At 43.0% G+C, this 12,898-nt stretch overlaps 1 protein-coding gene across 2 annotated transcripts in view; it reads right to left on the reverse strand.

Annotated features, from left to right (window-relative positions):
• Window positions 1-12,898, reverse strand: part of hps1 (HPS1 biogenesis of lysosomal organelles complex 3 subunit 1) — an 83,994-nt gene that overhangs the window by 24,292 nt on the left and 46,804 nt on the right. For both annotated transcript variants that reach the window (XM_063071361.1, XM_063071360.1), the window contains exons 10-13: window positions 6,578-6,757; window positions 5,929-5,996; window positions 5,021-5,152; window positions 1,569-1,634 (exon numbers count right to left, since the gene is read on the reverse strand). In XM_063071361.1, coding sequence (XP_062927431.1) covers window positions 1,569-1,634; window positions 5,021-5,152; window positions 5,929-5,996; window positions 6,578-6,757 — 446 coding nt within the window. The remainder of the gene's footprint in view (window positions 1-1,568; window positions 1,635-5,020; window positions 5,153-5,928; window positions 5,997-6,577; window positions 6,758-12,898) is intronic.

Here is a 12,898-nt window from a genome sequence, read left to right on the forward strand (position 1 = left end):
GATTAGTCACAAGTTGTAGGATAAACAATTAAAATTTGTACAACAAGCTCCCACAAAACATGTGATAAAACAGTAACAACCAAACTCTGGTTAGATCACACTTGGGAGTATTGTGTTCCGTTCTAGTCACCACATTATAGGAATGATGTGGAAGCTTTAGAGAGGGTGCAGAGGAGATTTACCAGGATGCTCTCTGGATTCAAGAGCATGTCTTATGAGGGTAAACTGAGCGACCTGAGGGCTTTTCTCTTTCGAGACAAGAAGAATGAGAAGTGACAAGATGATAAGAGGCATAGATCAAGAGGACAGGCAGAGACCTTTTTGCAGGGGCAGAAATGGCTAACAGTTGGGCATCATTTTAAGGTGATTGGAGGAAAGTATAGGAGGAACGTTAGAAGGAGGATTCATTTTTAGTTATTTATTTAAACACAGAGCGGTGTGTGCATGGAACACACTGCCAGGGTCGGTGGCAGAAGCAGGTACATAATGGACGTTTAAGGGACTCTATGTGGATCAAAGAGAAGTGGAGGGCTATGTCGGATGGAATGGTTGGATTGACCTTCAGCACAGAATTATGGCGGAAGAGCCTGTACTATTCCATTTTCTACAAGCTCCCACAAAACATGATAAAACCATAATCATCAAACGCCTTCGTGACACTGCTTGAAGGACAGGGTCAAGAAACCAGTTCAGTAGGAAGAACCTCCATGCATTTTTTTCCATAATGCCTTGTGATCATTTGTACCCACCCAAGGGGAAAGACGGGACCTCTAACTGATGACTTGTTTGAAAGACAGCATCTCTGGAAATGGCGCGATGGAATGCCAGCCTGGATTACAGCCTCAGCCCTTTGGTCTGGTAGTTAAACTATGCCCGTTTTAACAGGCCACTTAAGTAATCATTAACAGTGCCTATAAAAAAATATTCAACCAATGTGCAAAAGACGACAAATTGTGCAAATTTTTTAAAAAGCTGAGTTGTGAAGTCCTTGAAAGTAAGTCTGTAGGTTGTGGCATCAATTCAGAGTTGAGGTGACTGAAGTTTTCCACTCCGGTTCAGCACCCTGATGGTTGAAGGGTAGTAACTGTTCCTGAACCTGGTGGTGTAGAACCCAAGGCTCTTGTACTTCCTTCCCGATGAGAACAGAGCATGGCCTGGATGGTGGAGGTATTGAAAGAAGCCCCTTTGTGTCTTTGCTAGTCATTTATAACAGGAAGCCTCAAATTATGACCAGGAGCTTGATCCTTAGATTTATTCTCCCTTTCAAATAGCTCCAGCTAAGATGCCTCCATGCCTCTAAATAAGTACGACATACAGAGAACAAGTTGGGCAAATCATACATTAACATTATTGAAATTGGCATAAATGCCTTTTGTGCAAAAGATTACTTTTCTCTAAATTTGCAAAGAGGCATAATCTTAAGAAGCTTCCTTGCCATGAAACATTAACTCTTTCTCTACAGAGTGCTACCTGACATGCTGAGTGTCTTGAGCATGTTTATTCCAGACTTCCAGCATCTGTAGAACTTTGATTTTTAAGAAATCATCTTTAATAGCCAACAAGGATATGAGATCACGGTGGTATTCCTCTTGCTCTTTACCAAGAGGAAATCCTTCCAGTCTATCAGTTTCTCCCTACAGGGAACAGAGAAAAACCATTGTAACATTAAAAATGTGACTCAGAACAGTGTCTCTTTGTATCTACATGTATTCCATTTCGCTGATTTACAGAGAGTCCCAAAATGTGACCCATTTTGGTTTCTAATTGGCCACTGATCTGTAAGCTGATTGCTGCAAGCGGTCAGCTCGTCAGTTCCATCTGTGAAGAACATAACAAGAAGAGGATGAACCTGAAAAGCATTTCCAGCAGAGTCAGCTTTTGTTTCAGAGGTTGAATCAACGCACCGCAGAAAGCAGCCTACCTGGATGCATCACAGCTTGGCACAGCAGCTGTTCTGCCTGTGACTGCAGGAAACCAGACAGAGTTCAGCACATCACAGAAACCAGCCAGCCCTCCATGGACCCTATCTTTACTTCTCGCTGCCTCGGTAAAACAGCCAATGTAATCAAAATCCCCACCCATCCCAGACTTTTCTCTCTTCTCTTCCTTCCCATCGGGCAGAAGATACAAAAGCCTCAACATACACACCACCAGCTTCAAGAAAGCTTCTCATCTGCTGTTTTAAGACTTTGAATGGACCTCCTGTAGAATAAGATGGATTCTTGACTTCACCATCAACCCCATTATGATCTTGCATGTCAGTTTACCTACACTGCACATTCTCTACACACTTTATTCTGCTTTGTTAATGTTTCCCCGAGTATTACCTCCATGCACTGTGTAATGAATTGATCTGTAAAACAATACACAAGACAAGTTTGTCATTGTACCTCAGTACATGAGACAATAATAAACCAACTCCAATAATCCTAATACCAACCACAGTTATGTTTTTATATTAACTAATCCTGTATTGTCATCCCTCAACACACCAGTCCAGGTGCCGAGCCACCCAATGTTCCCTCAGCACTGATGCCTCTCCCCTCCTGTTCAGCACAGGGTACTATCACTGTCAATATCCTTTCCTTTCTCTGCACCTACCATCCACACCTCCACATTCCAACTACTATCATCCCAATCGTCACCTCCCTCCAACTCCCCAGTCACCATGGGCTCACCCTCACTACTGAGCAGGTAAGAAGGGTTCTGGGGGAAACTCAGATGCGGCAAAGCATTGGGGCTGGATGGTGTGAACCCCAAGGTCCTGACTGAGTGTGCTGAGCAGTTGTGGGGAGTTCTCCAGCCCATTTTCAATCTGAGTCTCAGCCTAGAAAGGGTCCCGACTGTGGAAAACATCAATATTGTCCCAGTATCCAAGTACAGCCAACCAAAAGTCTTGAATGACTACAGTCCAATGGCCCTGACCACACAAATCGTGAAGACCCTAGAGAGGCTGGTCCTGGCTCATTCTGACCCCTGGTCAGATCAGCCCCCAACCCCCTGCCATTTGCCTACCAGGAGCACACTGGAGTTGACGATGCTCTCATCTACCTGCTGAACAGAGTCTACTCCCAATTGGATAAGCAGGACAGCTCTGGGGATCATGCTTTTTGATTTTTCTAGTGCCTTCAATACCTCGTTGCTGGGAGAAAAGGTCTGTTCAATACAGGTTGGCACTTCCATTGTAACTGGATAATGGACTACCTGACTGGCAGACCAGTCTGTGTGGCTTCAGAGCTGTGTGTCAGACATGGCTATAAACAGCACTGGGGCCCCACAGGGGACTGTATTGGCTCTTTTCCTGTTTACCCTGTGAACCTCGAACTTTAGATACAACACTGAGTCATGTCATCTGCAAAAATTCTCTGATGACTCAGCAATAGTTGGGTATCTAAAGGGAGGGCTGGAGGATGAATACAGGGCCCTGCTGGAGGACTTTGTTAAATGGTGCAAACTGAATCATCTGCAGCTCAACATCAGTAAGACAAAGGAGATGGTGATGGACCTTAGGAAGACTAAGCCTGCACTGCTCCCTGTTACTATTGATGGTGAGGACGTGGATGTGGTGAGAACCTACAAGTACCTGGGGGTGCACCTGGATGACAGGCTTGAGTGCAGCACCAACACAGGCTGCGTACAAGAAGGGCCAGAGTCGCCTGTACTTCCTAAGGAGACTGAGGTCCTTTAGTCTATGCATCACTCTCCTTCACATGTTCTACCAGTCTGTTGTCACTACTACAGCCTTCTATGCAGTGGTGTGCTGGGGCAATGGCATCAACGCGGGTGATGCCAACAAGCTTAATAAACTGATTAGAAAGGCTACCTCTGTTATTGGAGTCAAACTGGACACTCTGGCGGCTGTGCTAGAACAAAGGACCCTGCGGAAAATCCTGGCAATTTTGGACAACGTTTCTCACCCTCTGCATGCCACCTTGGCTGAACAGAGGAGCACCTTCAGTAATAGACTAAGACAACTGCACTGCTCCAAAGAGCGCCATACGAGGTCGTTTTTACCCTCAGTCATCAGGCTCTATAATGAGTCAACCTATAGCCTCCTGTTAGACTGAAGTAACTTATTTTTTATTCTTTCTTACTTCTCTTCTAATATATGTGTGCACTTGTAATGTTACTGTGACACCATAATTTCATTTGGGATCATTAAAGTATCCATCTCTGAACGACTTTTATAATTTCTGCAGATTTTCATATAATAACTACAGGATGATTATATTGGGAAGGGTCTTGGCCCGAAACAATGACTGTTCTCATTCTCATGGATGCTACCTGACCTGCTGAGTTCCTCCAGCATTTTGTGTGTTCTGCTTGGATTTCCAACACCTGCAGATTTTCTCGTTTGTAGACGATTACATTACAACCTTTTATTGAACACCGTAGCCAATACCCATCATCTTGTCATCAGCAATCCTCAATGAAATAAAAACTATTTCGAACTTGATAGTACATACTGTATACAATAGTGACGTGAAGTGACTGGATTAATAGTTCAGACCATTTTTCCACTAACACTTCAACCGTCAGGCTGAAGTCACCTACTTTACAAGTGGAAGTACACCAGCTGAGGGATCATGTCCGGCAAAGACACTCAGTGGCCATTTTATTAGGTACACCTGTACACTTTGTTAATGCAAATATCTAACAACCAACCATGTGTCAGCAACTCAATGCAGACATCGTCAGGAGGTTCAGCTGTTGTTCAAACCAAGCAACAGAACAGGGAAGGAATGTGATCCAAATGACTTTGGCCACGGAACAATTGTTGGTGTCAGGCAAGGTGGTTTGATTATCTCAAAAGCTGCTGATCTCCTGGGATTTTCCCGCATGGTCTCCAGAGCTTATGGAGAATGGTGCAAAAAACACAAATATCCAGTGAAAAGCAATTCTGTGGGCAAAAACACCTTGTTAGTGAGAGAGGTTAGAGGAAAATGGCCAGACTGGTTCAGGAGGAACTACACAAGGCAAATCCATTCTATTTATTCTTCTGCCTAATAGTAATACGTACTGGACAATTTTTTGCATTTTGGTCTGCAAGTCGATAGTCAAATGCTGAGAGCCTCCTGCTGGTTTTACCAGGAAATAGTGCTGATAAACCAAGCATAGTTGGGTCTTCACATTCCGACATGCCTGCAACAGACTGCAACAGAACAAATCAAGATGGAACAATTCCCAACACTCAAACCAAACACCACTCAGCGATAGGTAAACAACAGTCCAAATATTTCACAATGAATAACTGAAGGCTTAATTTCCAAAATAAAAAAAAACTCAGACTCCGTTCAAACCTGTTTTGAATTACAGGTGGGTTATGATCTGGGTGTAGGTACAGTAGGTGGGACAAGAGTCCCAACCTACAGCCCATGGACCCCTTTGCTTAATGATATTGGTCCATGGCATAATAAAGGTTGGAACCCCTAGACTAGTCAGAAACCCAGGCCAGCACAGACTAGTTGGGCCAAAGGGCCCGTTTCTGTGCTGTAGTGGTAACTATATTCTATGCCCACCCCACAGAATGTCCCCGCCAGTACTGATTTGAGTCAGAATAAATAACAAGGGCATATCATGAGGCACAAGGAGCCTGGAATAGAATGAAATCACTTCGGTTACCGACCTTCGTTACTAGTCATTAAGTCATTCGGGAAAGTGTGGGTATTAGGTGGGTGCAGGAAAAGCGTCAGCGTTTGGAACATCCAGAAGAGCATCAACTTTAGTTCAGCACAGTCTAGAAGGGCCGAGATGGCCCGTTTCCATGCTGTAATTGTTATATGGTTATATGGTTTTATGGTTTATGTGCACGTGGTTGGAGCATACTGCACAGGAAAGAATTCCTGTCTTGCACGTACTCATTGTATATTTTAATGCACACGGGATGAAACAGGCTCAGAAAGACATTGAAAAGAAATGTTTTCTCACTCCTGAGGATTTCCAGTGTTGCCTTTAGAAAATGCTTTGTTCTTGAAGTCTATCCAGGCAGACTGTAACTGCAGTAAACATCAGAAACACACATTGGTTACTATTTAGTGCTCCAGATAGTGTAAAACCCAAGTCAAATAGAACTAAAGTTGGCTCATCATCCACAGTCCACACCTGTATATTTACCTAGGCTAGGGGCCTCAGGTGAGACCTGTTGGGGCCACGGAGGAAAATCGTGCTTCAGGCTTCTGACTGCCAAGGTCCTAGCCCCTACCTACCTGCAACATCTGTACTGTGGGTCAAGGTTCAGAATGGCACAGAAGTGCACAACACCAGCAATCAGGGTTCAATTCCTGCCACAATCTGTAAGGAGTTTCAAAGTTTCCAGTGTGGCCATGTGGGTTTCCTCTGGGTGTTCCAGTTTCCTCCCACATTCCAAAGACGTACAAGTCAGGAAGTTATGGGAATGCAGTGTTGGTGCCAGAGAAGCATGTGGGCGCCCCCTCCCAGCACATTCTCGGAACGTGGGGGGTCACTGAATCAAATAACTCACTTCACTGTGTTTCGATGTACGTGACAAATAAAGCTAAAGATTTAAGTGTCTTCCTCTCCCAAGTTTTATCAATAACATATCACATCACTCTATTACCTGCTGCTTTGGGACTCCAATAGCCTTTATGAACTTATCCATCTTTTGCCTTAGATCTGACAAGTTGGGATGAACACGAGAAGAGTGTCCGAGCTCCTGTCCCTCACTCAGTCTGGCCTCCAGCACACTGAATGCATCCAGGAGATGATACAAGGTCACTGCAACTTGACTGTTAGGAACCTGCCAGTAAAGAAATTAAATGAACTTGTTAGTGACAATAAAATAATCCTTTCACTGGGATTAAATTTGTGAAAGGTCCAGGGAGCACTTTCTGCAGGAATTAGGTCTAATTTCAGAGCACATTCCATTACAGCCCTCCAAAGTTTAAATTTAAAACCCAATAAACTAAAGGCACTATCAGTACAGCACAGGAGTGTTATTTTGATTTTTAATGAAGGCTTTAGCTATATAATTAATTGCCTATCTGACTTAATAATACCAGCTGGTAGAGACAATTGTAGCAACTATCATTAGGATAGTAGCTACAGTTATGGGTAGAGGAGCCTTAGATTCCACACCACCAAGTTCAGGAACAGTTTTACCCTACAACCAGCAGGCTGCTGAACCAACATGGACAATGCCACTCACCTCAACAATGACCTCTTTCCACAACCTACAGCCTCGCTTTTGCAGACTTTACATCCGATCGTTTCAGTATTATGTTTTATTTGTCTTCTTCCGTAAGTTGGTTATTTCTAAGTATTCTATGTATAGTTTTTCATAAATTCTACTGTTTTTCTTTACTTTCCTGTAAACGTCTGCAAGGTGTATGGTAACATGCACTTTGATAATAAATTTACTTTGACTGGTGCGGTCACCTGATAGAACAAGGAATAAAGCAAAGCATTATACTAATAATTGCATATCAAATGTTTTGTTTTCTCACATTGATCCTTACTGTTTCCTGAATAACTAACTTCTCCATTCTTTGCTTTCACATGTCACCAAGATATCAGACTGGAAGCTGAAGTACTTCCACAAGTTAGCTTGGAAGTTAATCCGAGCCATAACATCTTGCACTCTTCGGGAAGCACTGCCATGAAGTCTGAGAGAAGAGAACTCAGTTTGTTATCTCTCATTACAGAGGGATAAAAGGAATATTGGAAAGAAAGCTTACACTAAAGAAAGATATATAGCAGATCAATTAGCCGCAGAATGTAAATGTTTCAGTTTTTAGGTACTGTTCTTCAGAATCGACATTTTGCTTCCAGATGTGTTTTGAGCGTGTTCATTTTTTCTTTTAAATAGCTCAACAGCTTTGTATGAATAAGACTGTTAGACCAGATGTGATTTCAGGACCTGGGACGAGACTGAGCCCAGTGGTACAAGCATGAAGGAACAGATTGGTGCTTATTATCGAGGTCAGTTTGAGCACCAAACATAGGGAAGACATTGAGACAACAGGGAGGTAGCTCCGATGAGGAGCATTTGATGGGGCTGTACAAGAAACTGGACAGACCATATTTGGAGTATTGCAGGCAGTTTTGGGCCCTGTATCCAAGGAAGAACATGCTGGCATTGCAGAGTCCAGAGATTTCCAAGAATCAACCTGGGTATGAAAGAGTTAATGTATGAAGAATGTTTGATGGCTCTGGGCCTGCACTGACGGAGTTCAGAAGAATAAAAGAAGTTTAGAAAGGTACATGATGGTCGGGGTACAGAGGGCAATGGTCCCAGTGCAGGTCGATGGGAGTAGGCAGATTAAATGGTTCAGAACACACTAGTTGGGTCAAAGAGCATGTTTCTGTGCTGTACATTTCTATGACGTCTCACTGAAATCTACTGAACATTGAAAGGCCTAAATAGAGTGGATGTGATAAGGGTGTTTCCAATAGTGGGAGAGTCTAGGACCAGAGGGCACAGCCTCACAACAGAAGGATGTCCTTTTGGAATAGAGGAGGAGGAGGAATTTCTTCAGACAATGGTGAATCTGTGGAATTCACTGCCACAGAAGCCTGTGGAGGCCAATTTATTGGGTATATTTAAAGCAGAGGTTGATTAGTTCTTGATTAGTAAAGGCATCAAAGGTTACAGGGAGAATCCAGGGGAATGGGGTTGAGGGGGAAAATAGATCAGCTATGACTGAATGGTGCAGCAGACTCAATGGGTTAATTACGCACCCATGTTTTATGCACTTAAGGGCAGCATCTAGTACAAGAAAATATGAAGAATAATTTTAAAATATCTTTGTAATGTTATTCACTGTGTGGACGTTTTTGGACCACCATGTCTACATCAACCTTGAAATCTAAACTCATCTCATCTGCCTGCACTTATTTCACATCTCTCGCTTCCCCGTCTCTTCATGTGCCTATCCAAATGCCTCTTAAACACTGCTGTTGGATCCGTTTCTATTGTCTTCCCTGGCAGCACGACTTAGGCTCCAATCACTCTGTGTAGAAAAAAAACACTTGTCTTGCATAGTAACGCATGCAAAATGCTGGAGGAACTCAGTAGGTCAGACAAGAGAGGAATAAACTGGTTATTCCTCTCCATAGATCAAGGGGTTCCCAAGCCGGGGTTCACGGACCCATTAGTAGAAGTCATAGAACATAGAATAGTACAGCACAGTACAGACCCTTCGGCCCACAATGTTGTGCCGACCCTCAAACCCTGCCTCCCATATAACCCCCCACCTTAATTTCCTCCAGATTCCTGTCTAGTAGTCTCTTAAATTTCACTAGTGTATCTGCCTCCACCACTGACTCAGGCAGTGCATTCCACGCACCAACCACTCTCTGAGTAGAAAACCTTCCTCTAATATCCCTCTTGAACTTCCCACCCCTTACCTTAAAGCCATGTCCTCTTGTATTGAACAGTGGTGCCCTGGGGAAGAGGCGCTGGCTGTCCACTCTATCTGTTCCTCTTAATATCTTGCATACCTCTATCACATCGCTTCTCATCCTCCTTCTCTCCAAAGAGTAAAGCCCTAGCTCCCTTAACCTCTGATCATAATCCATACTCTCTAAACCTGGCAGCATCCTGGTCAATCTCCTCTGTCCCCTTTCCAATGCGTTCACATCCTTCCTATAGTGAGGCGACCAGAACTGGACACAGTACTCCAAGTGCAGCCTAATCAGAGTTTTATAGAGTTGCATCATTACCTCGTGACTCTTAAACTCTATCCCTCGACTTATGTCCATGGCAGAAAAAGGGTTAAGAACTTCTGCCACAGTTGCTGCCTGACCTGCTGAGTTCCTCCAGCATTGTGTGTGTTACTCTGGATTTCCAGCATCTGCAGAATCTCTTCTCTTTATGATTTGCTGCACGTCTTCTTTAAACTATCACATCTCATCTTAATGATGTGCCAGACAAGTTTATTTCAGTAAGAGCAAAGAGGAATAAACTGGCCAGGCACAGGGATCAAGTGCACCACAGACTAGCAGAATAAACATCAGCGTGGACTAATTAGGCTGCATAATCTTCATGTGTCATCAGGTGATAATAAAAATAATCTGTATTTACATAGAGCCTTTAATACAGTAAAATCAGGAAGTCTGGCAGATTAGAGACAGGTGTTTGGCAGCAGCAGTGGCAGGAACAACCTTCAAGAATTTCACGAATCATTTTGAACATTGTTACATACCTCATGGGCATCCTGTGACTGTCTTATGACCATGATGTAATTGTCTTGTGATGGTGGAGTGATGTAATTTTCCCACCAGTGTGAGGTCACGTGATGAGATGTTCACATCAGGTATAAAAGGAGAACCCCTGTTGTGATGCAGCTGGTTTTCAGTTAGTTTTCAGTTTAGTTCGTCAGTTACTCCATTATGCTGCGTATTCGTCTCATGATGCAATTTTGTTTTAGAGTTCTACTTTCTATTGTAGAAAGAATTCTACAATAGAATTCTACAATTCTATTCTATTTCTCCCCTGAGAAACGCTGTCTCATTCTGCCCTGCAGAGCTGATGTATGGTTAGAATGACAATAAAGTTTTTTTTAAATCTTTTGAATCTTGAATCTAAGGTAAAATCATTGCGCCGGCAGTTTCACCAATTGCTGCCAGCTTTGTTGGTGTATCTTTGATTTACCTTTACAGTAGTATTGGAGAGTGAAGACCTTACTGAAGGATGGGAACCTGGAGGATCGGAATAAAGTTGGAGTCTTTCGGCGGTTTAATGAAGAATCGACCTTATTGAGGATTCGCTCAGAAGTGGTGACCTGTATCTGAGATAACTCCTGCAAGAGCAGGGAAGTTTGTGCAGTGTTCACTCGCCAGAAAAAGGTAGTTCCTTTAAGCCGTTTCGTTTCCTTCGTCGTGAATCCTTTAGAGAACCAGCAGTAACGTCACGTCTTCGAAGAAATCCGCTTCCAGAGAAGTCTCTCCTTATTGACTGTGTAAATCACTTGGACTTTCGAATTTACCATTTTAAGACTGTGTTTGAATTTACCACTTTAAGAACTGTTTTCGATTTTACCCTTTTAAGAACTGTTCCAGAGTTGCCGTATAGCAGTTAACTTCCTGTTAAGTTAGTTGTCTGAATACTTTTCGCTGTTGTTGAGCAGAGTTTAATAAATGTTTATGTTTGTTTATAAAACCCTGGCTCATTTCAGTATTCATTGTTGCTAATGCCATAACCACATGGAAAGGTGAAAAGCACTACGTTAATGAAGGGATACCTGAGAAGCTCCAATTTGTCTACTGGAGCAACAGGTCCACAGCAGATACCATCTCACTGGCTCTTCACTCAACCCTGGAACATCTGGACAGCAAAGTCTTTATCAACTATAGCTCAGCAGTCAATACCATCATCCCCTCAAAATGAATCAATAAGCTTCTAAACCTTGACCTCAATACATCCTTGCGCAGTTGATCCTGGATTTCCTCACTTGCCGATCCCAGTCAGTTCAGATTGGCAACAACATCTCCACAATCTCCATCAGCACAGGTACACCACAAGGCTGTGTGCTTAGTCATAAGTATAAAGTGAGTAGAGCAGGACACTGTGTGGCGAAGCACAGCTCCGATCCCATATTCAAGTTTACTGTCATAGTTGAATCAAAGGTGGTGATGAATTAGCATATAGGAGGGAGACTGAAATCTGGCTGAGTGCTGTCATAACAACAACCACCTCTTACTGAATGTCAGCAAGACCAAGGAGCTAATTATAGACTTCAGGAGAAGAAAACCAGAGCTCCATGAGTCAGTCCTCATCAGGAGATCAGCAGTGAAATGGGTTGGCAAATTAAAATTTCCAGGTCTTATTATTTGAGAGGACCTCTCCTGGGCCAAGTGCGCAAGTGCAATTATGAAGAAAGCACATCAGTACCTCTGCTTCCCCTGAAGTTTTCAGAGATTCAGCAGACATCTAAAACGTTGACAAACTTCTATTGATGTGTAGTGGAGAGTATGTTAGCTGGCTACCTCACAACCTGGTATGGAAACACCAATGCCCTTGAATGGAAAATCCTACAAAAAGTAGTGGATACGGGCCCTGTCCATCGCAGGTAAAGAACTCCCAACCATTGAGCACATCTACGTGAAACGCTGTCACTGGAAAGCAGCATCCATCATCAAGAACATCCAGGCCTTGCTCTCTTCTCGCTGCTACCATCATGAAGAAGATACAAGTGTCTCAGGACCCACACCACCAGGTTCAAGAACAGTTATTACCCCTCAACCATCAGGCTCTTGAACCAGAGGGGATACCTTGACCTAACTTCACTTGCCCTATCATTCAGATGTTCCTACAACAGATGAACTCACTTTCAATGACTCTTCATCTTATGTTCTCAATATGTATTATTTATTTATTATTTATTTTTGTACTTGCGTAGTTTGTTGTCTTCTGCGCTCTGGTTGAACGTTGTAGTTGGACGGTCTTTCATCGACTCCGTTATGCTTATTATTCAATAGATTTATTGAGTACATCAACAAGAAAAGGGATCTCAGGGTTGTATGTACTTTGATAGTAAATTTACTTTGAACTTTGAATGAAAGGTTCAGCTCACTGTTCTCTGAGCAGAAGTTGGGGAATGAAACAGTATAACAACAGGTCTTTCTGTCCGCACTATTTTGCTGAACTAATTAAACTCTTAATTATATGGCTACCTAAGCTAATCCTTTCTGCCTGCACAATATCCATATCCCTCCATTTGCTCCACATCCACATGCCTATCTAACAGCCTCTTGAACACCTCTATCATATTGGCCTCCAGCATCAATTCTGGCCGTACATTTCAGGCACCCACCACTGTGTATAAAAAAAAGTTGTGTCAAGTTCTTAAAGTTATCATCTCAGCTTAAATGTATGTCCTCCAGTACTAGACATTTCAACCTCAGGAAAAAATACCAGCTATCTAAATTTTTTTTAAAT

The sequence above is a fragment of the Mobula hypostoma genome, chromosome 19, assembly GCF_963921235.1.
Source record: "Mobula hypostoma chromosome 19, sMobHyp1.1, whole genome shotgun sequence".
In the NCBI taxonomy this organism is placed as follows: domain Eukaryota; kingdom Metazoa; phylum Chordata; class Chondrichthyes; order Myliobatiformes; family Myliobatidae; genus Mobula; species Mobula hypostoma.